This window comes from Cydia splendana, chromosome 7, assembly GCF_910591565.1.
Source record: "Cydia splendana chromosome 7, ilCydSple1.2, whole genome shotgun sequence".
Classification (NCBI taxonomy): domain Eukaryota; kingdom Metazoa; phylum Arthropoda; class Insecta; order Lepidoptera; family Tortricidae; genus Cydia; species Cydia splendana.
The window spans coordinates 10,428,656-10,455,493 of record NC_085966.1 but is presented as its reverse complement, the minus strand read 5'-3'; the positions used below and the strand labels follow the sequence as shown (position 1 = coordinate 10,455,493).

The following is a 26,838-nucleotide window of genomic DNA, read 5'->3' as shown; positions in this document are numbered from 1 at the left end:
TGTCAGCAAAAAAAGTAGTGGTTTCAAAGTAACCCCATTCTCAATATAACTTTGATCACGTTGTTTTTATTTTTTTTCTGAAAAAATTATAAGTCGTAATTTTTTTTTATTTGGCAGGCTGAAAGAAGAGAAAAAACCGATTATTATATTTTTATTTCATATTTTTACGTATATTAGGATCGTCAAAAACTGGTCCCAAACTCTAAAATTGATCAAAGTATCCCCGGTTTACGGTACCTGTAACTAAAATGCCCTCAAAGCCATCTCTACTAATGGTGGTCGGAATCTGGATTTGGTTTTGCTTTGTTATCAGAACGGTGTACCAGGCGGCGCTGATAAGCATTATGAAACACACTTTTTATGACGAGCCATTTTATACATTTGAAGACGTTCTTGCAACCAAAAAGCCATTTGGAGGAATCGCTATTTACAAAGAATATTATTCAGATGATAGTTTCATATACGACAATTATATCGTCATGAATCTAGCAGAAGGGCGCCAAACTGTAGACAGTATTTCAAATGGAAGTTTAGACTTTGTGATTGCTATGAACAAAGAGACAGTTTATTTCAGGCTAATGAAGTATATGGGTACAAGACATTTGCAAATAATACCAAAAAAGATTGCAAATAGCCCAACTGTAATATTTTTCAAGAAGTTTTCTTACTTAACTGCTTCTGTTAATCGTATCTTGAGTGCCTCCCTGGAAGGCGGATTTAGTGAAAGAATGTATGCCCGTTTCTTCAGAAGGGGCATTTCATTGCTCCGCAACTCACAACATCGCCGCACAGAACCGCTTCGGCTGGAACATTTTATGGGCAGTTTTTTGACTTTACTCGGCGGTTACGTTATTTCAGTTATATTTTTTGCTGTTGAAGTGATATGTGGAAGAATTGTAAATTATCAATACTAAAGTAACTACTTACTGGCGCAGGTTGTGTGCTACTAATTGAAAATTGTATCTTCAATCTCGCATATTATCAGCTTCTACTCGAATGAAAGTCAAAGGCAGGCTAGATTTAAGTAGTTTCCTTTCCTTACATGGAATGGCTGGTCCATTAAAACAAATGAAAATAAAAACTGAAAACTTCTGTCCTGACACGACTGGTATTTCATTTCAAAGAGCAAAATTCCCTTTTTGGAGCAAGTGTTACAACACTGTCAGAAAGTTACTAGACCAGGTAGTAAATTTGCCGAGGTAGGTGACTGTAATAGAACAGGAAACAGTCTAGTGTATAATTTGGATAAAAGACTCCCTAAAATTCTAACAGATGGACGGCAACAAAGTTTTGCTCAGTAATTACTCAGTCAGTGAATTTAAAACGGACCACGGTGTATTGTATAGGTACCTACGCCAGATTATTACCTACTGAGTTTCACTTGTTTTTTGAAAATTATGTAACTATAGTTTTTAATTAAATTAAGTTTTCCACTAAACTTTGTATTATGTTATGTTATGTATTATGTTATGTGTCTAATGACTTATAAGTCAGACGACGCAACGGAGCCACGCTCTTATGTCGTCGCCCAAATCTAATGTTTAATTTGTCTTTGGTTTTTATTTGTAGTTTTCTTTTTGTTTTCTCGTATTCTTATTTTGTAGTTTCACGTGCCTTGATTTTTACTGTAATGCTGTGTCACTTATTTGAGTAGGTACCTAATAAATAAATAAATAATAAACGGCGGCCTAAACACATGTGTAAGCATGACGCTTGATATTTTAATTTATTTAATGTGTTAGAACTTGATGTAACTATGTAAGTATTTGAATTGCAGGCCTTTTAATATTCTAGACATATTTTACCTACTGTTTCATACAGTTGAATGAAAAAACCCCGAACTTATGGCGCGGCGTCGTTTCTGTGATAAAATATTCGGGACCCAAAAGTTATCGGCACAAAGTTATTAACATCAGCCTTATCGAAACCTCAGGGAAATTAATTTAGAGTTCAATAAGTCACAGCCGAAATTTGCTTCAGGTGTTTATGAATTATAAGCCTACCAATATGCGCATTGCCTTCTTGAATAACTTGACAGGCGAGGTGGAATGTTACAGCAAGTCAATCATAATTTAAATGAGAATTCTAAAGTTAATGCTTCTGTGAAACTTATAGGGTTCAACTGTCATAATGATTGATCTCTTTAGCCTTGTTTTAAGGCAGGATTGGTGCTTTCCTGCAAAAATAGAAGCGCATAGTTGTGATTAGTGGTATAGTCAGCTGCAGAAAATGGTGACCCTGATTTTTACAATAATCAAAAAATCGAAAAGAGTCAAACGTAGGGGCATAGCTATGGTAAATATACATCAAATAATTATGTAAAAATATTTTCCTCAATAATCAATATCCAGAGAGGAAAATGGGGACTACCTACGTTCGAAACCGATGATATACGTGAATCCAAGAACATCACAAAAATGGTATGGAATTGTAGGATTTTGTGTTCCGTTCAAGGAATTAATTGCAAGGCGACCAATTCTGATTAAACAAATTGTAAACGGGTTGTTCGACCTTCACGATCGCTCACACTGACTGGTGTGCAGTGTGCACAAAAAGCAACCAGAATCGAGTCGTCAAGGCATCTTAACCGTGAGCATGAAATGCCTAATATTGTGACATGTGGACTCCGTCTATTATGACTCCGCTTAATACTGACTATCAACCGCTTGCTACTATGACGTAATTTCTGTGCGAAGTTTGGTTTTCATATAAAATTCTTTGTGACAAAGTCGGTTCGCTTAATAGTGACAAATCACTTACTATAAATCCTATTTTCATGATATTATGTCCGGTTATAACTAACACATTCGCTGCATTTCATGGCTGTCTGTCCCCACGACATTCTCTGCGAGGACGTTTGGTGCGTGCGTAGCGTGTAAGTTGTTCTAGTTTTGATTCTCAGTGATAACGGTAAAACTCATCTCACACAAAGGAATTTGAGACAAATTTGGAAAAATTACAAAAATAAGAAGTTAATCAACTATGATCTTAGTATGACATGTTTGTCACTTCCCTTTGATGTCATTATAAGCGGATTCTACTTAAATTTAGCGCTGTAAAAAATCATGGCCCCGACGGAAGACCAGCGCTAGCCTAGCCAGGCTAGCACCTGCTGAGTCGGGACCATTTCGTGACCATGTTATTGTGTTACTTGTTGTTTTATTTTTTTGTCACGAATAAACGCTCTCTATTCTATTCTATTCTATTCTAAATATAACAAATTGTTAGATCGAAATCGGCTGGAAGGTAAGTCACGTTTCATTGGTAGTTGAGATGTTTGCCTGTTTGGAAATCTAACGCTGTCAGCTCTAACTTCTGAACATCGGACCGCAACAGTTTGCGTATTCAGATTGCATTGCAAAGCTATTTATGGATCTGGTATTATGTATCTGGATATTTTTGTTTGGAGTTAACATCGTATAATTCAATTTATATGTGTTTTGGGATATATCCAAGAGATGGGAAAATTCGAAAAGGATTATGTACTGTTATGGATTGATTATATTAGATTATTGTTATGTATTTAGATACCTATATTTATTGTTAGGGATTAATTATACTGATAAATAGTAACCTACTTGCCATAATATGTAATTGTTATTGTATAATTTGATTGATCGTCACTGTAGTTATGGGTATTATTCTATAAATAAAGTAATAGATAGATAGATAGATAATAGTTTATTCATCACACATGGTAATAGGTACTGTTGGTAGAATGCAATGTAATCTCGTTTACTAGTTTACTCATTACTGATATTTGCGTATGGTGGCAGCACTGTCGCGCCTCTCTCTCTGTGTGAAACTATGGTGGCGGATTAAGTTTAACTGTGAACTTGAAATAAAACAATTTATATTTTTGGGAAAAACCACTTGTTTTACTTAATTTCCAATAGGTACATTAAAGATATACATCGTGTACACAATATCTATACTACTAACAAGTGCGACTAGTCAGGAAATATTAAACTAAGATGCATGCATGTCATAATTTGTAACATTCACATTTCATTAAATTCATTTAAGTTATACAGAGTATTTTTTAATAATAGGTCTTTCACTTAGTCTTTCATTCTTTCGTTCTTATGTGCTTTTCCCTCATTTCTTGTGTGTAAAGGTTGTATTTGGATAGCAAGTGCAGCAGCATTACAGCTACTGTTGCAGCCACTGCGTCATATTTACGTTGCTTATCTCCGGTGTTGAAGGGGCCGACATCACTGTCAATCTCTTTAGTAAAATGCGTGACGGATTGAATGTATTAATTACGTCAGCAATGCAGCATCGGTAATAACGTAAATTACGTTGTATTCACAGTAACATCGCCCGAGTCACCGCTGCAGCAGGGGCCCACTGATTAACAGTCCGCCGGACGGTATCGGCCTGTCAGTTAGAACAAAATTTTGACAGTTCCGAACAACTGACAGGCCGATACCGTCCGGCGGACTGTTAATCAGTGGGCCCCTGGGTGGGTAATGTTGCAACCCACAGTACGAGTTTGCGGTGATTACAAAGGACAGGGATAACAGCGACATTTTTCATGACTCTTTACCCGTGTTAATAAATTAAATAATGGACAGGAAATAATGAAAAATAAAATAAATACCTAATTTTATATTTTATCGTTTTGTAGTTAAGGTAATTTTAGATTGATGTGTACCAAACCAAAAACATAATAATACATAATATGGTTAAGTAAGTTTGATCTCATTGCGATGGGATATAAATATATTAGTCAATGTTAGGTATATACTTCATTATTGACGTACCTACCTATATTATATCAATATTAATTACCTTTTAAAATATTGTTAGTGTAAGTTATAATCTGTACCTATGATGTTATGTATATTACTTTAATTATTACTTTATTAAAAAATAAAAAAACAACGCGGCCGCAGTCGTCGCCACGCGAATGTAACCTTAAGTCCAAGGTAATAATGATAAAACTGCAAAACTGCGTCATATTTATTTTATATAGCGTTGCATAAGATATGAAACACCCACTGTTGTACGTAACATTATTTTTTATGGGGCGGCTGAGCCGCAGCCAAGATGTGTTGGCAGCTATCGTTTGATTTTTTTGGCGTTACAAAATCCGGATTCATAAGGAATTTTTGTTATGAACGATGTCATGAGAGACAATCAGTTTTTACGATGTACTTACATTAAGTAGATTATAAAATCCGTTCCGTGTACAGGCAGTTGATTACACATACCTAGTTAGGATACGTAGAAAAAAAAGGTTACGTTCGGGTTATTAGATCTATCCGTTCGTCGGTCACTTTCTGCTGAGAGAAACAGTATATAGGTTAATAAATAATAATAAATAAATATTTTGGGGACATTTTTACACAGATACACGTTACCTAGCCCCAAACTAAGCAAAGCTTGTACTATGGGTACTAGGCGACGATATACGTATGTACTTATTAAGGTCACTGTGGCGAAGTCCGGCATACTTTATTTTTTTTTGACTTTGGAGTGATCTAGTTCCGTTAATTATTCACCTATGTTACTGCTTGTAATCGCATACGATGAAGACTTTAATAATTAATAGTTTAGCCTTAGTGACAGATCATTTCAAGCATAAATTAAGCAAAAACAATGACATTTTTTAAAATTCGGCGAGTAGACGGACTTCCCGTGCAGTTTAAGGGAAGTCCGTCTAGTTATGATATCAGCCAATCTATGGGTGTGTATATGTTCGTAGTCAAATTCCTAAAAAGAACGGATCGAGACAATGAAAAGTGTATTTTAAACTTGTCAATATACGGTTCAGATTCGAAATAAACACCATTTTTCTAAAACAAAGGCAAGTCCGGCATATACTACCAAGATGGGGTGGTAAACCTTTTTTGGCAAATATTTAAACATAATTATTTTTTTGATTTCCGAAATAAAAGATCAATAGTAATTTTAAAATGAATTTTAATCGTTTCTTTTAATTTACTGAGATCAAAATTTAATAAAGTAACATCATGCGCAAAGTCAGGAGGATTTTTTGATACCTTATCAAAAGGTTATAATATTAAAGTCGCGAAAACAGTTGGTAATCTCTGATTTAACGAAAGTCCGGCATATGACGGACTTGCCTTGAACATAATAGACGGACTTTCCAACTTAGTCAAATTTTAATATGATAAATTGTGGAATGTATAATTACAAAACTAAGCTAATTTCTGATATTTTAAAAATAGAATAAAGACAATTGGTTCTTATGCTACCTACGTAGTTACTTTCTGATGCACAATCTTTTCAAAAACTATTTTTAAAAAAATTTTTTCGAACGGTTGTCGCACTATGACTTCGAGTTCAAAACACGAAATGACTTGTTGAGGCGGATTGCTCTGAAGTTGGTTGTCACAGCGCCATCTGTTTTACAGTGACGGAACTAGCGCGAAAAACTGGTTAATCGACTGGACTCCAAAGTCGCATACGCCTTCAAATTCAAAAGTTATAACGTGTTGACGGACTTGCCTTGTAGACGGACTTGCCCACAGTGACCTTATAGATAAATATACCTAGGTATACCCCTTTAAATCTAGCTAGCCTTAAAGTTTCTACAAAATATACCTTACAATGGAATAGAATAGAATATAAACTCATTTAATCACGTAAGATTTTACAATCTCTATTGCTTCGTTAAAGTACGTTATAAAGTACAATATTCATATTAAATCGAAAATTAAAAAATAATACTTAATATTAACTTATTCTCTTTATTTATTTTTCGTCTTACGTTAGGTTTGTTATAATATGAATATAAAAGTAAAATATAAAAACACTTACAAAACAATAAAAAATACATATAAACACATTATAAAAAACCTAACCTAGGGTGCCGCCGGCAGCGGGGCTTGGCCCAAGCTGCCGGTGGTCAGGGCCGCAGAGTGAGGAACCGACGTACTATACGCGCCGTGTCCAATATTACCGCCTTCTGCATCTGACCCTTGATCCAACCACCCAGCGAGAGTCTCTCTAGGTGATGGTCGAGACTCTTCGCTATGAGACCGTTCGCTGACACAACTATCGGAACAATGATCGTCGAGTCAACATCCCACATGGCGGTAATCTCGTGAGCTAAGTCTAGGTACTTGCTGGACTTGTCCTTCTCGGCCTTCACGAGATTCTCATCATGGGGGATGGTGACGTCGGCGAGCACGGCCCGGCGCTGCGATCGGTCTATCAGCACGATGTCAGGCTTATTGGCGACAATAGTCCTGTCGGTGATGATAGATCGATCCCAATAGAGCGTGGCACGACCATTCTCGAGAACAGGCGCAGGTAAGTACTTGTAGTACGGTACTTCGCGGTCCACAAGGCCGTATAGAAGAGCAAGTTGCTGGTGAATAATCCTGGCTACGAGATTATGTCTGTGCAAGTACTCACCGTTAGCAAGATGAGAACAACCGGAAATGATATGCCTGAGTGACTCTCCGGGACGGCGGCATGCCCGACAAATGTCGACCGTACCGTCCTTCAGGATATATTTCCGATAGTTGTTCGTCATCATCACTTCGTCCGCAATTGCACAGGCAAAACCCTCGGTTTCTCCGAAGAGGTCCCCGAATCGTAACCAGTTCACCGACGCGAGCAGGTCCACATCGGGTCCCGTGAGGGCCTTGTAGAACCGCCCGTGTAGCGCCTTACTCTCCCATGCCGCCTTGCGATCCGCAGTACTTAGTACCACAGGTTTGCGCCAGTTCTCGTTTGCCAAGGAGAGCGGCGTGAGGTTCCTGTCTACTGCCACCACATCACGATGCATCCCACACTCGTTGTTAAGGAAATAATTCCTGAGATTGTACACCTCGCGGTTGTGGAGATCCTTGGCGTTTAGGAAGCCTCGGCCTCCACACTTCCGTGGGATGTACAATCTCATAACTGACGAGCGTGGGTGTAGCATGCGATGTGTGGTGAGCAGTGACCGGACCCTCCGATCCAGGGCGTCCAGCTCGGTCTGAGTCCACCTTAGTATGCCAAAGGAGTATGTGAGAAGAGGCATTACCCAGGCGTTGAAGGCGCGCACTTTGTTGCCTCCTGACAAAAGACTGTTAAGGACTTTTGTGAGCCGACTGAAAAAGCGCTCCTTCACCGACCGTCTAATACCCTCGTCCTCAATACCCAACGACTGTGACATACCAAGGTATTTATAGGTCTCTGATTCAGAGATAGACCTGAAAGACATTGTCTCAGAAAGTTGTAAATTTGTTGAATTTACAACCTTCCCCTGCTGTACATGCATAACCGCACATTTATCGACACCAAACTCCATGTTGATGGCACTACTGAAGACTTCGGTGGTTTTCAGTAGCTCCAACAAGCCTTGGGTATTTGGTGCAAATAATTTGAGGTCATCCATGTACAGAAGGTGAGAAATAACTTCACCCTCTCTCCGAAGCCGGCAACCTAGTCCCAAATCCTTCAGCAAGGTGCTGAGGGGATTCAGAGCTAGGCAGAACCATAGCGGACTCAGACTGTCGCCCTGAAATATTCCTCGCTCAATCCTTATAAAATCCTGTGGGCCAGGTCGGTCATCCCCGCCTCCTGGTTGACGAAGGACTGTGGTCCACTGCCCCATACACGCGCTTAGGAAGGCTCTCAAAGCTGCATCAACTTTGTACAGCTCTAAGACCCTCCCCAGCCATGAATGAGGCACCGAATCATAGGCCTTCTTGTAGTCAATCCAAGCGGCTGAGAGGGCCCCCTTGGTCCGCCGGATTTGTTGGCAGATGGTCATGTCTATGAGGAGGAGCTCTTTAGTACCACGGGACCCAACCCTACATCCATTTTGAGCAGAGGCCAAAATATTGTTTGCGACAATGTGCGCGTTGATTTTTGCTCTCAAAATGGATGTAAGGAGCTTGTAGAGTGTAGGCAAGCATGTGATGGGTCTGTAGTTCTTCGCTTCCGTGGTACTACCGGACTTATAGAGCAGGAAGGTGACACCAGTTGTTAAGGAAGGTGGGAGAGAACCAAGTTCGAGGGCTTGTTGAAATTGTGCTGCTAAGTAGGAGTGCGAGCATCGGAACCATTTTAGCCAGAAGTTGTGCAATCCATCCGGCCCAGGACTTTTCCAGTTCTGGGCCGTGCGGATGGCACAACTTACGTCATCGGGGCTGATGGTGACTGCCCCCATAGGTTCAATGGACTCGCACTCACGCTCGACAACTTATTATTATTACTTAATATTATTCATTCATTCATTCATTCAATATACTATTTTAAAGGTTAAAAAACGATTAAAGGTTACACGGCGATATTAATAGATCATAAATCTGTCGTATAAAAGTAATGCATTTGGCGCGCAGCGCAACCAACCGCCTATGCAATCGCTCATGCGTCTGGCTTAACGAGGCGCCGAGCACAACTCGCAGGAAACGACCTCAATTCTTCAAACATATTGTTAAGTTGACCCCAAAATTTTAGACTTTGTAAGGTCAGCTCAGGTGTGACAAAATGTTTAAGAGGTAGGTATAGTTTGAATCAAGCGATCTGAGCTAGTTTACTCAAAGAGTCAAGAATACAATACCATTGAGTGGTAAACCACAAATTAGGATAATCCCCTCGTAGTAAAAGCAGATTATAACCGCCTTGAAATGTTAGTATAGATTAACGACTCTATTTCCTTAAACAATAGACTACAAAATACACTAACTAAATAATGGCTAACCCAACTTTTTTTGCATTTAACAACCATCGACACCTGTCGTGGCTAAGGTGCATGTGACTTTCCAAAAGATTGAATATGAAATTATCTTTTTAGACCATTTTAACCCCATTTAACAAGAAATAAGGTTTAGAATTCAATATACATGCAATGTACTTCTAACTTATTTTGTAAGTAAATTGGTTGGCGCCTACGAGAACAAAAGCAGATAATAGGATTGTAATAGAATAATGCCATTGTTAGTACAGGTAAGTGAACAAGCTCAGTTGAAAGAATTTTATCTAGTCTGTAGATTTGTAAGTGGACCCGAGCCGCTAATCCTTTGTCTATTGTTAAGTAAAACCGCACGTGCCTCTACCTGTAAAAAAGGGGTCGTGTAATTCTCTACGGTTACTGAGTGCTGGCGAGTCGAACCAGTCTAAAATGTGTCATCGAGATGCGTAACGAAGGCGCGTTATCGGCGAGCGCGCCAACACTGGTTTTTTGAGCGTTGACTAGCCCGCGCTCAGGTGCCAAATAGAATAATTAGGACCGTTTTTTCCAGGTAAGTAGCAAGTGTGGTTTTACTTAACAATATATAAGGGATTAGCAGTTCGGGGTTTGTTACGAATCTACGGACTATATGGGAAGCATCACGTGATCACCTGTCATGTCATAGAAAAGAAAGCGCCGGAAGCTCCGGCCCGGACACGGCCCAGTCTAACGTGAGTCATCCTTAACTTAACTCTGAAGAATTTCCAATAACTAAGTGTGTGAGTGTCTCAACAAACGTCGAATTTCTTTGAAAACATTACATTTATCATAACTGTCAAAGTCGGTGCAAAATTACCTTAGACGGACTAAGATTATACCTACCTTAAAAAGCGCTGGTGGCCGAGTGGATATGACGTCCGACTTTCAATCCGGAGGTCGCGGGTTCAAATCCTGGCTCGTACCAATTAGTTTTTCGGAACTTATGTACGAAATATCATTTGATATTTACCACTAGCTCTTCGGTGAAGGAAAACATCGTGAGGAAACCTACATACAAGTGCGAAGAAATTCAAAGGTGTATGTGAAGTTCCCAATCCGCATTGGGCTAGCGTGGGGACTATAGCCCAAGCCCTCTTGCGCATGAGAGGAGGCCTGTGCCCAACAGTGGGACGTATATAGGCTGAATTATAAACAGAGATATATAGCATAGAATGCGAGTTACATGTTCTAAATCATTTAGTCACCTAATCTTCTACGAGTATGCCGATGTTGCCCTTGTGCCAGTTGTGCCAACACTGATGTCGTTTATTTTGTGTGCCCATCTTACCGCCACTGCTGTCTTCCGGAAATCAAATTGGTTACCGTTTTATTAGACAGGTTTTCGGTTTTTGCAATAGCCCAGTAGCCTATAATTTTCATCCAATAGCATAGACAATTTAGGTTCCAATAACCATCAAAACAACAAAGTCTTACTTTTTCTGACTTTATTTGATGGCTTCGGCTCTGCGCTTGCCTCGCCACGCACGCTAAATGTCTCGTACCAGGCCGCGTAGCCAAGATGCCAATCGCTTACGCTCCGTAGCGATCGAAACGCAACTGTCACTGTCGCACTAATATGGAATAGTGATAAAGAGACATAAAGCTTTTCGTTGTCGAAGCGATAACTATTGTAACCTTGGCTAGGCCGGCTGTATCTATGGCCGGAAGGTTTTCATATCTAGTGGTTAAATCATAGCAACTAAAACAAAAGGAGACAAAAGAAAATGCCCTAAAACCTTTTGCCACGAGCCAGGGTTCCCATTCTGTTTAAATTCATGGTGAAAGGTCAGCGATTGATTTGAGTACTTAGGTAAGCTTTGACAACAAAGACTCTCGTTTGTTAAGGTCTTTTCTTGGTTAAGGCATTTCTTAACATAAACGATAAAAGCGATAATGCGCGATACACCGCAGGCAGCCCCATCGCCAATGCTAAATGCAGCATCAAGGACGGATGTCCCTGACACTTTCTTGTGCTGTGCTGTCACTTAGATCTATTTGCAATAATCCATGGGTCGCTTGTATGTTCTATTTTAAACAGGCAAGAAATTAAGGCCCTTATTACAAATACTTTATAGACTATTAACATAGGTAAGTACATATGCATTGTAAACAATTAAAACTAAACAAACGGACTAATTTTTGCTGTCACTTGTTGACTTGTTCCTTATAGTTGTGAAAATTTCGTTCGAATACATACTTACCCAATACATTTATAAATGTTCGCGTCACGTGTTACCGTATCGCGTCGCTTTCGTCGCTCAATTAGGACACACTCACCGAATAAACTAATCCGATCACGAACAAAAGCGAGAGACACTCCCCGAAAACAATTGCCAGTGCCAGTTCTCTAAAAGCTTTTTCGCTACAAAACCGAATTCGGTCCCGAAAACTTCACGCGATTCCAAAGATACAAGTGATAGCAGTTTATTAAAAAATGTGATAGGAGCGCTTGCGCGTAGTCGTCCTGTGATTGGGTTTAGGGGGCGAATTTTAGTCGTGCTCGTGAATTCGGAGAGAGCGTCGAGCGTTCAGCATCCCTGTACCCAGCCGGCTCTCGGCCGCCGCGAGAACTTTTTTAAGTGTGTGCAACTTGAGAACTATTTTTATTTATTATTACGTTACAATACTTTATATTTAACATTGATTCACTTATTTTAAAGCGTTAAATATGGACAGAAAATTTATAATTTTGGCCGCGTTACTTAGTTGCGGTGTCAACGCAAAAGGTAAAGTAAACTTAATTTTAATTTTAAACCGAAATTCTTAATATAATAAAAAATTATTTTTAAAGAGTGTAGTCTAGGTAATATATTTTTCCCCGAAATACATATATAAATTATCACTACAACGGCGTAGCTATCCATTTCATGTTTACTACTCGTAGGTGGGTTTAGCCGGTTACCTCCAGAGTATTAGGTAGGCCAGATTTTTAGAAGTAAAAAACTATTGCGTTTATTCACAACACATTTGCTCCGTATTCTATATTTATCATTTATTGTTGTTGTAGATATTAGAATTTAAATAAAATAATCATTGCGAATCAAGCTTGTACAGGCTCTCTTTATTCTTCAACAACTGATGAGAAAGTTGCATTTTATGCACAGGAGTGGCAAAGTAATAGGTTCTCATGCTACATTTCATTGACATTTATAGATAATATCAAAACAATGAAAATTCCGTTTTCGAGGTTACCTCGGCTTGACGAAGATGTCGTTACTTGCGTTGCAAGGTTGGTTACTTCGGCATAATGCGGTTAATTAATTTGAGTAACGGAAGTTTTGGGCTTTGAAGTGAAGGAAACAGTATTATATAATGTGTTAAAGAGAATTTCTTCCCATCAAGAATCGACTTATCAAGGCTCTGCTGTATTAGGAAATATATTTTCGCGGATTCCATTATCAAATTTCACTAGGTACTGATAGTAAAGTAAGTAAACTGTTCTCTAGGGACTTTAATTTTATCATTTAAACAAACAGATTTTTCCTGTTTTATTCTCTAAGACCAAAAACGCACATCCTATTTTTTGATTATTGATAATTAATTAACAAAATTAACTGTAGAGATAGATCATAATCACCGCTAAATAAGTGGGGCAACCGAGAATTAATGAGCCCTATTTATTTAATCGTATCTGAACTCTAAGAAAAAGCGGTATCTATTCTGTCATCATTATCACCCTCAAAATGTTGGACCTGTTCTAAAATTGCAGTGTTTATGCTTCAAATTTGTTATATCATGAACGTTTTTTGTATGGACCTGCCGGCCTAGCCAAGGTGACAATCGCTATCGCTACGACAACGAAACGCTTTGTGTCTCTCTATCACTCTTCCATATTAGTGCGACAGTGACAGCTGCGATTCGATCGCTACGGAGCGTAAGCGATTGGCATGTTGGCAAAAACAATACCATCAATTTTTTCTTTTTCCTTCCTACCAAAGTAAGGAAATATTATTGGTTTCACCAATAAAGTAGGGTGAAGTCACCAAAAGATGAACACTTAAGCGACTTTGTTTTTTTTTTACATACATTGTTGTAATTTTTTTTCATCATTATTTATTTTTTAATATGATTCAACGTATATTACAAGTTGAGATAAAACGTGTGTTTTTGTCATTGTGAGTTTTTATCTGTAATTCATTTTTCTTCCAAAACTGACAATCGCGTAAATAAGTACATACGATGGTTATTGGAACTCATTTGACGAAACAGCATCTGGGGTCGGGGTTTGCGTCAACTTAATTTGACGTTCAAAAACGTATTGTAATGTGTGGTTAGATGGACAATGGATGGACAGTCACCTGTCCCGGTCCACAAGCATCAAATAGTCCACTTTTGATTCGGATCAGTTCCGTAATTAGAGCCCTAGGGAGATCACATTAAGCTGACCACGGCATTTCGAGGCCTGAAACCTAAGCGTTTTTGCGGTTCAGGATTGATTGGAGAATTTTATTAATTGTTCAATAGGTACATACTTCATACATGAGTATTGGGTAAAGGTATAAAAAGCCGGTCAAGTGCGAGTCGGACTCGCATTCCAAGGGTTCCGTACATGGTAGGACAGACAGACGGACAGACGCACTAGTGATTCCTATAAGGGTTCTGTTTTTTCCTTTTGAGGTACGGAACCCTAAAAATGTGGTTTATTTAGTATACGCACGCCTACGTCTGCAACCCAAATAGCTAAGGTGTCGTAAGATTTTTCTTAGTTGTTAGGACAACTTAGGAACAATAGGAACTTAAGATAACGTTTCGTTTTACCTTATGCTTTTTTAATGGTAAACGTACATCAATTACCATTATTCTTTAAGTTTGGTATGCTTTGTTAAATTCAATTACTTAGGTTCAAGTTTCAATTGAATTGAAAGTAATAATGTATTCTCCGTGTGGAATTACCAATTATTCGTTTCTGTCGGAAACTTTGTTCATTATGAATTTATAGCAAAGTGTGTAGGTATCTAATTAGAGGAAATGGAGCACTTGAACCGGAAGCTGGATGAATTGGGCTGGGGATGAATAGAAAGCCCTTATAAAGCAATGTGAGAGCTTTTTGTTCATATATGAAAACTTTGAATGCGAGGTCTGGCTCACGCGCACTGGATGCTAAACTTCTGTTTTTTAACAAATCAAAAAGGAAGGGTATTGTCTTTACATCCTAGCTACGGACAAATCAAAATGGAAGGGCAATGTTTTACAGCATATAGGCTGTAAAACATTGCAAACATTATATGTAGGGTAACTTGTTGATCAATGAAACACTAAAAGTTCAAGCCTTTCTATCTCTGGTGTTTTTAAAGTTATGAGTGTGACATTTCGTATGAAGATAAACAATTTCGTTGGCTATCATATGGTTTTTTTTGGTTTCTACTTATCTGTAACAGTTCCTGTGTTTTTTTGAAAAATGAGTTTTGTTTCATTGTGTACTTGTGCATGTTTTCAATGAAACACTCTGATTTTTACAGTGAAACAAATGTAATAATTATAGTCTACCATGAAACATCGTTAATAAACATTGAAACGGTGTAATAAATAAGTGACATTAATACATATATGCTTTCACTCAATTAATGAGAGAAAGGAAAGGAGAAAATAGTGGTAGGCTGAAATTAGTTATTTAAAAGGTTTCCGACATATGGAATCATTATAAGATTGCTGAAATATCTAAAAGCGAAAGACTTGTTTCATTGTACACACACCTGAGTTTCATTGTGAATCGAAAATCTGGTCGGCAGGTACGGCATGCTGCGAAAAAGGCGCCTTTTATGTCCACGGAGCATGATTGCCAACTAGGTAGACGCGGGAGGGTTTTGAGCATCTCCATGCTTGATTTCATACACTTTCTTGCAACATAGTGTTTATACACGACTGTTTCAATGTAAGACATGTGTCCTTAACCTTGCCATCAATGAAACATTCAACATATAAGCCATCCTATCTCAGCCATTCCTAAAGTTAAGTATCTTATATTTTGTCATATGATAGACAAATTATTACCAATTTTCATGGTATTTTAGTTTCACAAATTTAGCACATAGGTTTTAATTATTTAAAAAAATAATGAGTTTGTTTCATTGTGTGCGGGTACTGGTGTTCAGTGAACATCATGTTTCATTGTATACTACATAAAAATGTTTCATTGTGACACTAGGGGGTGTTTTTTTAAATCAATTAATAAAAACTGCACCAAAGAGTGAAAGAAATTTAAAAATATTTAGCTCCAAATAAACTTTAATACACATAGAACATAACAAAAACTTAAAAAACGCCAAACTCGAGTCTATATCATGGTAAAAAATTGCGAAACTTAAATGAAAAAAATTACTTTTGTTGCACGAATTCACAATAATGCTCGTAGCAGCGTGCTCCTTCTCCGAGGCGCGCTCGTGTTTTGGGGAGGTGCTGGGGGTCCCTGAGCCTGCCCTTGCTTGACAGACGGCACTAGCTGGTAACACCTAATTTCCGAGATATCGCAAAGTTACACTGTGTCCGATTGTTTCAATGTAGAACAACTGACCCTACATATAATAAGATATGTGGGTACTTTTGTATCCTTACTTCATGTATTCTTGCGTAGCGTCGAAACTACTCAGTTGATTATAGCAACTAAGTTCTGCCCGCGGCTTGCGTGGAATGATGATGATGATGATGATGAGCGTTTGTTTTATTTTTTGCCATTCTATATATTGTAACCGTTTTTGCCACTATTGTGTTATTTCTAATCAGGATCGCGAGCCCTTTTCATCCTTATAGGAGAAAAAAAGTGTCATTAAATTTCCATACATTTTTCAAACTTTCCTTTTTGTTACCGCCATACAAAGTGTATGAGGAAATGGTAACACAATAGGAAAAAAACTCTGGGACATTTTTGTATCCCATTAGGATCGAAAGAGCTCGTGATTCTGAGTAGAAATAACACAAAAGTGGCAAAAAAGTCACAATAAATAAAAATGGCAAAAAATAAAACAAACTCTCTGATGATGATTGATAAAAACTACCCTATGTCCTTCCTCGGGACTGAAACTACTCCAAACCAAATTTTATCTAAATCCGTTTAGCGGTTTGATCGTGAATTCGTGAAGAGCTAACAGGCGGACATACAGAATTATTCGCGTGCATAATTTAGTAGGGATGAAAGTGTCAGTCAAAATAATATAAATTTCTTGGCCCGGGTGACACTCAATGCTTCGATACTACACTTTACATTAAAGCCATTGCCTCAAAGCGGCAAAAGAAACATTATTATCCAAGAAATTATATTTTTGAAAACATATTACGAGTAATGTAGCTCTTGTTATCTTCAAAGTCTGTCTATTAAAAAAAATGCTATCCCAGTATCGTAGAAAAAAAGCTATTTCCATCACTGCCGGTTACTTGGATTTAGTTTATTATAATATCACAGATACAGTCACGTCTAAAAATCTCGATACGGACAAAGTGCCACAAATATGTATAGGTAGGTACACCGTACACGACCTTATCGCCCATATATTAATGTAGTGTATTTGTTATCAAATCGCGTAAAGATCACTTAGCATTATTTATTCATAATGACCAGGGAGGGATGAAAGTCATGTGACGAAAAAGGTATTACGACTGAATGTGGAGGGTAGTAACGGGAGAGGAAAAACGAGAAAAAGGTGGATGGACTAAGTGAGAGATGATATGAAACGAATGCAAGTGAATGATTAGATGACGGGCGAGAGAGAGTTATGGAAGAATAAATTATAAGTAAAAAACTTATTTAAAAACAAGCTTTTATTTAAATGCGCTAAAAAGAATAAAATAAATTTTTCAGCTTTTGTAAAAATTCAATTATTTTGTTACTAGTTTTTATCGTTGACTGTACTTTTCTTTCCACAGTCAACTAATACTCATCGAGGCAATTCTAATAATCCTAAACACAATTACGTTGTATTATTTTATCACCGAGTTCCTATGGCCACCTCTTGTCTCCATCATCAGATCAGCTCGATAGTACCATAATATTGCATTGTCATCCGACTTACATATGTATGCAAATTTTCAGCTTCATTGGAAGTCGGCAAGTGGGTCAAATTTAGCTTGCAAGATTTGACCCGTACAAACATAGTTACAAACAAATTTACATATTTACATAGGTACATTGCAAGTTAAATACTTAATAAAAAGCTTGTAAAAAAAGACATGCTGCGCCGACCCCAAATGAATGGGATAAGGGCAAGCGAATGATGATGACCAGACAATGTGATAAGTAATGAAGTTTAGATAATAATTAATGACGTGGCGCGATATAGCTTGTCATTATTCATAATGCCCGGGCATTATACATAACGCCCTTATTAATCACTTGGTCCATAACATATACATATATTATATATTTTTGGGGCTTTGTCCGTATCGTTATTTTTAGACGTGGATATACCTAGAGTTAGACCAAGAAAAGTCTGCAGCGATTTTGATAGCCCACGTAGTGCAAGTGTTATTTATAACAAGTGTTATATGTCATAATTTCATAGAAGTTTGGCTACTTGCACTGCGTGGGCTATCAAAATCGCTGCATACTTTTCTTGGTGTAACTCTACGCTCTTGGCTGATTTACAGAAACCCGTCTGCTAACACTAATTTCCGCCAACTAGTTTGAAATTTAGTTTCCGCCGAGACGACTAGAAAGAGCTAAGTACTAAGCAGTACTAAGAATGAACTAGAAGCAACTTCTACGTAAAGCATAGATACCTATATTTAAATAACTTAGCGTACGCTCGCACTGAAGGATAATTTATATTTACTTGCGCAAAGTAACAGTAATTAATTGAATTAAATTAATTCATTGCATGATGTTTACTTTTATCTACCTACTGGAATTTATCGAATCATTAATTTCCATTAAAATTAAAATTAGTCTGGTCTCTAAACTTGAATCATCACTTTTCTGATTAGGTAGGTTTTAAATCAGTTTATATTATAATAACTGTATAAAATTGTGCCCGTATAAAATTGTGGTCTTGCCCCGCCACTGTAAGTTTTAAGTAAGATGTGTGCACCCATATTATTACTACACTTGACTAACCATAGAGGCAGCTTATGACAACTTTAAGCATCATCCTTTTCATAGGGTTGATTGTTATTGCTTGTTATTTTAAAGTAAAAATAGTATGTAAATAAGTATTTCGTTTTAAAATTAAACACAGCACTGCAGACGAAGATTGGGTACTGCAGTCACATGAGGGCGCACGAGCGAGCGGACCAGCTCAGTTCCCGCTCCTAGGCATAATATAATGCAGTCGCTGTGGCCGAAATCGGCCGGGAAGAAGAAGAGACTGATATATAGAACAAAAAGCGGAAACTGTCAACAGTGTGGCAATATTACCTACATTACGATACAAATGCGAAAAGTAGGAAATTCGCGACGAGTGGCGATAAATTAAACACGACCGAAGGGAGTGTTTTAAATCGACACGAGTTGCGAATTACTTATTCGCACGTGTATCGTACAACGTTTTACAGTAAGTACCTACATAATATATGGCCCTTTAAATTTTCGACATAGGCACGAGAAACCAAGAGATCTATCTTTAGAACAGTGTACCGATGTTCTAAGTAGGGCTCCCGATATCCGTGCTACACGCCAACCCGTGCATCCGTGTTCTTAGCCCCGGCGGTGCTAAGCCTCCGAATTACACGAACCCGTCAAAACCCGTGCTCGTGTAGTGCGTTCGGATCCGGATTTGCGTTCGGCTCCGGATCTAGTTGTTGTTATTCTGTTTTTTTTTTGTTTTGCTTGTTATTGGTAATGTATAATTGTTCGTTATAAATATTTCATTCTTCGCTCTTATAAAGAACGCGTCCGATCGTCACTATACGTCGAGAACGGGCCGGACCCTTGTATCCGTGGATCCGGACACACGGGTAACACGGGTACACGGATCTTAATTACACGGATCCTAATTACCCGTTCCGAACGGGCCACAAATCCGGTTTCGAGTAGCACGAGAACGGGGCCCCGGCAACGGGTACCCTATACCCGGACCCGACCGCGAGCCCTAGTTGTAAGTGCTGTGTGTCGTTCTGTAGTGTAGGCCTAGCACAGGAGAGGCCTCTCCTGTGCTAGGCCTACAGCTCACGTCTTCTGATTCTCCTGACCCCCTTGTATTACGTTGGCTATAGGTACTTAAGAAAACAAAGTTTGAAATTCAATTCCTATTAGTCTAATAGTATGGCATGTTGAGTTAAGAATAAAATTAAAGTATTGGCATTTAAAATGTAGGCTATCATAAAATTATGCTAGAGTTATGAAGTACTAGCGCGGTAAAGTTATATTATATTCCATAATGGAAGCAATCAAGTTGTCAAATGCATAGCACTAATTAACGAGGTTTTCATCTAAAAAAGAAACAAGAAAACCGACAATTAAGAGCCAATATTAGAACTGCCACGAACAACAATCACATCTAGCTAGCAATTGTTTAAATAACATTTTGAGATAAAAAGAACAAAATTATTAAACTGTATATGTTGCAGTCAAAAGTGTGAACTGGTCAAAATAACTTTAAACCGACAAAAACAGGCAAAACTGCTTTTGACTGAGCATGTTGGTCAAAAGTAGTTTTACCTGAAAATCATACCTATTTCTGGCAGCAGTTTCGTTTTTAGGGCGTAAAAAAAAAATAACCCTAACCTACCTATCTCTGGGAACAGTTTCGTTTTTAGGGCGTAGCAAAAAAAAAACCCTAACCTACCTATTTCTGGGAGTACTTTTGACTGATAGTAACAGTCACAATTACTATTAACCAATGATTTTCAGGTAAAACTACTTTTGACCAACATGCTCAGTCAAAAGCAGTTTTGCCTGTTTTTGTCGGTTAAAAGTTCTTTTGACCAGTTCACACTTTTGACTGCGACATATACACTAATTAAGAAACGGTGGTAGCCGAGTGGATATGACGTCCGACTTTCAATCCGGAGTTCAAATCCTGGCTCGTACTAATGAGTTTTTCGGAACTTATGTACGAAATACCATTTGATATTTACCAATAGGTTTTCGGTGAACGAAAACATCGTGAGGAAACCTACATACATCTGCGAAGAAATTAAAAGGTGTATGTGAAGTCCCCAATCCGCATTGGGCTAGCGTGGGGACTATAGCCCAAGCCCTCTCGCGCATGAGAGGCCTTTGCCCAGCAGTGGGACGTATAATAGGCTGAATTATTATACACTAATTAAGGTGGAATAAGAGGGACAATGTTTTATTTTTCCCAGGGCATGTGGAACAGTATTACAATACTTACAAGTACCTATCCAGCTTGCCTTCATGCTCCTGTCAGACTTTTCCAGTGGACCCTGGGCTTTTGTTAACTTCATCCGAGAAAACCGTAGTATGAGTAGGAAATTGTACTGAGGAAAAAGACAGCAATATAAAATATTGCTCACATACGTACTTGCCTGTTTTGTTAACTGAAACTTCAGATTTTATAATATTTTGTGATATTCTTTTTCGTCTTAATTTCCCCGGGGTCCCGTAAAATCTATAATACGTTCGGCGACAGCTTTTGGTCGCCTCCTTTTTTTTATATCATTTTATACCGTTTTATAGTATTTTTATAACTCGGTCACTAGGTCCTAGAGTCAGTCCATGAAAAGTCTGCAGCGGATTTGATAGCCCACGCAGTGCACGTGTTATTTTAAACGTCAAACTTCTATGAAATTATGACGTATAAATGACACTTGCACTGCGTGGGCTATCAGACTTTTCTTGGTCCGACTCTATACTCTTAGAATACTTAGTGGTCGTGGGTTCGAAGTACTACATTTACGTGAGTCATCCTTTACTTGTAGGTATAGTAAAGGGAATATTGATATTAGTCGGAATACTCGGAATCATATTGGCTCGTGCGCGCACGTGCACCTCATTTCCGCCTTACAAAGCCAAAGTTACGTGCAAGTTACGCGGAGAACCGCAAGCACGTAGTATTCATATTATAGTGGAATTATATTTATTAGCGTGGAATTAGCTTTCTGTATCTGTACGTTTAGATTAGCTTTTTAATGTATTTAAAATCAAGTGCTTTTCGCCAAGCAAAATCCATAACGCAGGTTTCGTCCAATGCTTGGCTAGTTGGCTTAACATCATAAGGCTTATGTGCATATGTACAACCTTATATACTTAGAGTCGGACCAAGAAAAGTCTGCAGCGGATTTGATAGCCCACGCAGTGTAAGTGTTATTTATACGTCATAATTTCACTGAAGTTTGACGTTTAAAATAACACGTGCATTGCGTGGGCTATCAAATCCGCTGCAGACTTTTCTTGGTCTGACTCTACTCCGTTTCAATTGGATTCGAAAACAAAACGCAAGGTTTATACTTTGAATATATTCCACACGGCGAAAAAAAAGTGATATTTCAACACTTTTTTCAGAGGAAAACAGATTAGGGTAAGCATTAATACCTAACCGTTGAAAATCGAACCAGCTAAATTGAACTTGGATAATTTATTCCCCGAATAGGCAGCAGATGGGTGCTCTTATACTTTAGATTGATTGCTTGGATATCCTGGGATCGATGTAAGAAAAACGCGCTCATAACTTTGAATGCGGGTCGCGGGACTTGTCCCATAACAAGTCTTCTAGGTGTCAAATGTAAGCATCAGTTACAAAATGTATTTACGTCTAGAAACTTATGGCCCGATTCGAACTTTAAGATACGTCAGTTTATAGATCTAGAAACGATATGGATTAGATATGTCAGTGTCAAATGTGACGTTTCTTCAAACAAAAATGTCACTTTTGACACTGACACATCTAATCCATATCGTTTCTAGATCTATTAATTGGCGTATCTTAAAGTTTGAATCGGGCAGCTAGTTAACAGGAAATAGTTAAAATGAGAACCCAAAATAGAGCTCTACATTTGTCGCTAGTTAAAAGAGCGATTATCGCAGTATGGACACTAAAGCCATAGTGGCTATGGTTAGGTACCCAGGCTCTAAATAGCTTTTTATTAGGTCGCGTACCTTACCTTCTTTATTAGAGTGTATAGATCTTTTTCCCAAAATCTTTAAATCCGCGTAGCCAATTTTCCATTCGCATTTTTTCCCACCCGAATTTCTACCCAAACCGTTTTTTTTGTCATTCGCTTGTTTCTCTATTCTCAAACTATCGCAACATTTTTATTTCTTACGCTATAATTTTGTTATAATTAATACTTTCCAAGTCGTTTTTTTCGCATTCTTTTTATTTTTTAGGCGATACCCCACCCACCGCACTGTTTCTTTTGAAAAAACATTTAGTTCACAACTTAGCTAGACGGAGCCCCGCTTCGCGGGGCTCCTATTTCTGGGCGGTTTGCCCTTCGGGCATCTGAAGCTACCTAACGAACCTAACCTACCTAACCTATTAATTTAGTGTGACGTCCATGAAAACATTACACTTTGGGGTGGGGTATCGCCTAAGAAATAAAAAGAATGCGAAAAAAACGACTTGGAAAGTATTAATTATAAGAAAATTATAGCGTAAGAAATAAAACTGTAGAGATATAAGCGAATGTCAAAAAAGGGTATGGGTAGAAATTCGGGTGGGAAAAAATGCGAATGGAAAATGTGCTACGCGGAATTAACGATTTTGGGGAAAATATCTATACACTCGATTAAGTCTGTAGCTACACACCCAGTAGATATGCACGTGGATAAAATAGTAATATAACGAAAGTATATAAATAACAACCCAATAACTACGACACAATGTAACAGGGACGATATTTAAGAGATTTAAAAACTCGAGTCTTAAATCGTTAATTCCGCGTAGCAAATTTTCCATTCGCATTTTTTCCCACCCGAATTTCTACCCATACCCTTTTTTGACATTCTCAGTATCTCTATTATCAAATATGACCTACTGACATTTATCACAACATTTTTATTTCTTAGGTTAAAATTTTCTCATAATGAATACTTTCCAAGTCGTCTTATTCGCATCTTCTTTGTCATTCTTATTATTTCTTAGGCGATAATATTACCATGGTCCCACCGCACTGTTTCTTTTTAAAAAACATTTAGTTTACAACTTACCTACCTACACTCTTTTCCCCAAAGTGCAATGTTTTCATGGACGTCACACTAAATTAATAGGTTAGGTTCGTTAGGTAGCTTCAGATGACCGAAGGGCAAACCGCCCAGAAATAGAAGCCCCGCGAAGCGGGGCTCCGTCTAGCTACGAGCCAATTGACGGTAGTGATTTAAAACGTATCTTCAAAAAAAAAACAACATCATGCGTGACTTCTATTTATTATAAAAATATATAGGTATTAAACAACAAGGAGGCAATATGCAACGCAAATGTCCATTCTAACTCCCCAACTCAACGGCGTGTTGTGTAGATGGCTTTTTAAAATCCCCCGTCCATTTTTCACTTTTGCGCATAATATTCACCCGGACAGCGGGGTTTGATGAAAAATGCATATAAAGTGTGGAATGCACTCACTGCAATGAAGAATGTATGATTGTTTCAGAGCCGAGGTTCGTGGACGCGGGATCTAACGTGACGGTGGTGGTGGGCCGCGACACCACGCTCACATGCCGGGTGGAGGACTTGAACGATTATAAGGTAACATTTACTATTTAGGCCGTTTTTTGAATACATTTAGCTCGTGAAATAAAACTATTAAAAATATCTCGGACTTTAAAATATGTAGGTACATATTTACATGCCGTTAACAGCGTTCGTGACGGGAGACTCACGTTAAAATAGTTTTATTTCACATATGTATAACTATCGCGGTAAGCGGTAACGCCGGTAACCGAAGACAATATAGGTACTCGTATTAAGTAATTAATATTACTCGTAATAGGCTAGATGACAAGTTTTCATTTACGATATCAATCGATCAGGTTTATTTTTAGGATCAAATGTCTATATGGGACCCATTGCAATAAAGCAATACAAAAGTCAGAAATGATAGTCAAAGTCTGACAATCGTACTTCACTCGCGAAACGCCCCTAACAAAACAATAAGTGACCGTGACGTCAAGGTCACTGAAAGTCCATCTTGAAGTATGGACTGGGGGCCGATTTTTGAATTTCGACCACTCGATTTCGTGTATTTCATTATATAATATCTCCAATACTAGGGACTTAAATTCTACTAATAGAATTGAAATCGAGTGGTTAATAGCACTAGATTCCAAATTTCGATCGCTCGTATTTCAAAAATTAGCATATCGCCGTTTTCCACCGACTTTCGAGTGACGAAATCGAGCAATTGAAATTCAAAAATCGGCCCCCAGTATGGAAAAAACAAGATAATTGCGTTTTTGTCGGTGAAATATTGCGTTTATGTACATGAAATGAAATAATCTTTTTTTGGATAAAATTTAAGGAATCGAATGGTATCCTTACTTATTTCCTTCTTGGAAGTTAAAAAAAAACTTATAATTTGGAACTTTCAGGTCCTGTATTTTTGTATTATTTCCATATATTATTTTAATATCCACATTATTGTGATAAATTGCTCATTTGCTATCTATTTTACTAGGTTTTGTTATAAAATTCAACATGTGTCATCATCCCTATTATCTCATTAGAAAGCAGCCTCAAAGCTATCAAAGATTTTATAATCCTATGGTCACATGTGGAACTGTGACGTTGCGCATTCGAATGGTAAGTAATAAACTTTGTATCGTAAAATGGGGTGAGTAGGGTCAAGACTGAAATTCAAACCTCGATAACATTTTATTTTTACATATGAAAACTGAATGGTGTATATAATAAGTGTTCCGGACGTTTGTATTTTAGTTTTTATTTTATTTTGGGTACTTCCATTTCATAACTTTGAAGATAAAGAGGAAAACCCACCTCACCCCGTAGTGCCTCGTATTTGGGGTGAGAGGGGTTTTCATACAAAGGTGATTTTGGAAGATTGTTGGATCGATTTTTTTTATTATGCGTATTACTATAGCTCCATTTTAAATTGGAATACATTATTTTTGTAGCAGTAGCCTTAAAATCCCTTCTCACCCCCCTCTAAAACCTTCTCTCCACATTCATAACACACCTCTCCCCGCGAAACCTACTCACCCCGTTTTACGGTAATAAATATCCTACTAGGGTAAAACCAAAAAGGAGCATTGTGATCAGATTACCTTTATTTATATGTACATATACAAATTGTATAGTATGTTCTATCTGACGAAGTTTTTTACTGTTTTAAAATTATTCACTACGATACAATCTCACAGTGTCTTAAAAAGCTTCGTCTAGATTTTGTACAACTGAAACTTTCATGAGTTCTTGAAGTTTTATCTTCTTTTGTCCTTTTATTTTTTTTACGTAAACTTAAGTTGCATAGAACAAAGCTGTGTTTTCAACTCCGCCATCCAGTGATAATAAAATTACAAAAGTTAAGCTTAAAGTTTGTGTAACTGTAGCTTTGGTTATTTAATAAGTTTATTCATCTAACAAAGGTGTATAAATTATACTCTGCTACGGAGAGGCCATGTTTGTGACATTTAGAAGGTCAATTCGACTATATACTAATGACAATAAATGATATGGCGATCATTTATCTCGTCAGCTCTCTCTCTTTCTCATCTTAGCGTTTATCTCGGTTTCTTCATCAGCTATTGTTTCGGATCTTAAATAGTTTCCCCTTTCTGACATTTTCTTCAGCTTTTCGCCTAGTATCTAGAACTCAAGCGGATTAGGATAATACGAGGGGCGTTCAATAAAAAGTGAGAATGAGTATGTTATATACAACTTTTATTAAATGTTATTTTATTTTTCGACATAGTCACCTTTTAGCATAATACACTTAGTATATCTTTTTTCTAAACTTAAAATTCCATTTCTTAAAAAGGTTTTATCTTGAGTACCTAAAAAACCTTGTACTGCAGCGATTACCGCGTCGTCGTCTTCAAATTTCTTGCCTCTTAGGTATTCCTTCAATCTCGAAAATAGGTAGAAATCACTAGGGGCGAGGTCTGGTGAATACGGAGGATGCTTAAGGATATCGAACCCAGCATCACGTATTACAGCCATTGCAACGGCGGACTTGTGTGCCGGTGCATTGTCCTGATGGAACAACACAATTTTCGAGAGTTTACCTCGCCGTCTTTCACGGATCTCATTGCGCAATGTTGCTATTTGTTTGGCATATAAAGTGCCCGTAATAGTGGCTCCATGCTCGAGATACTC

At 37.9% G+C, this 26,838-nt stretch overlaps 2 protein-coding genes and 1 long non-coding RNA gene across 3 annotated transcripts in view; 2 read left to right on the top strand and 1 right to left on the bottom strand.

The window, feature by feature from the left end:
• The window catches only part of LOC134792135 (uncharacterized), a 688,366-nt gene that overhangs the window by 244,614 nt on the left and 416,914 nt on the right, over positions 1-26,838 (bottom strand). Inside the window, exon 2 of the long non-coding RNA XR_010144396.1 lies at positions 10,688-10,820. This is a non-coding gene — a long non-coding RNA (uncharacterized LOC134792135). The remainder of the gene's footprint in view (positions 1-10,687; positions 10,821-26,838) is intronic.
• LOC134792298 (uncharacterized) lies at positions 230-914 on the top strand. The gene has a single exon (XM_063763568.1). It carries the CDS (start codon positions 249-251, stop codon positions 912-914), a length of 666 nt encoding a protein of 221 aa, XP_063619638.1. The 5' UTR covers positions 230-248.
• LOC134792124 (protein amalgam-like) overlaps positions 12,307-26,838 on the top strand; it is a 70,137-nt gene continuing 55,605 nt past the window's right edge. Inside the window, exons 1-2 of the mRNA XM_063763332.1 lie at positions 12,307-12,405; positions 24,158-24,252. Of these exons, the coding sequence (XP_063619402.1) occupies positions 12,348-12,405; positions 24,158-24,252 (153 nt within the window). The 5' untranslated portion in view covers positions 12,307-12,347. The remainder of the gene's footprint in view (positions 12,406-24,157; positions 24,253-26,838) is intronic.

Bases quoted from the DNA above. Each gene is read 5' to 3' on its own strand.
- LOC134792298 (XM_063763568.1), top strand. From the start codon at position 249: ATGCCCTCAAAGCCATCTCTACTAATGGTGGTCGGAATCTGGATTTGG.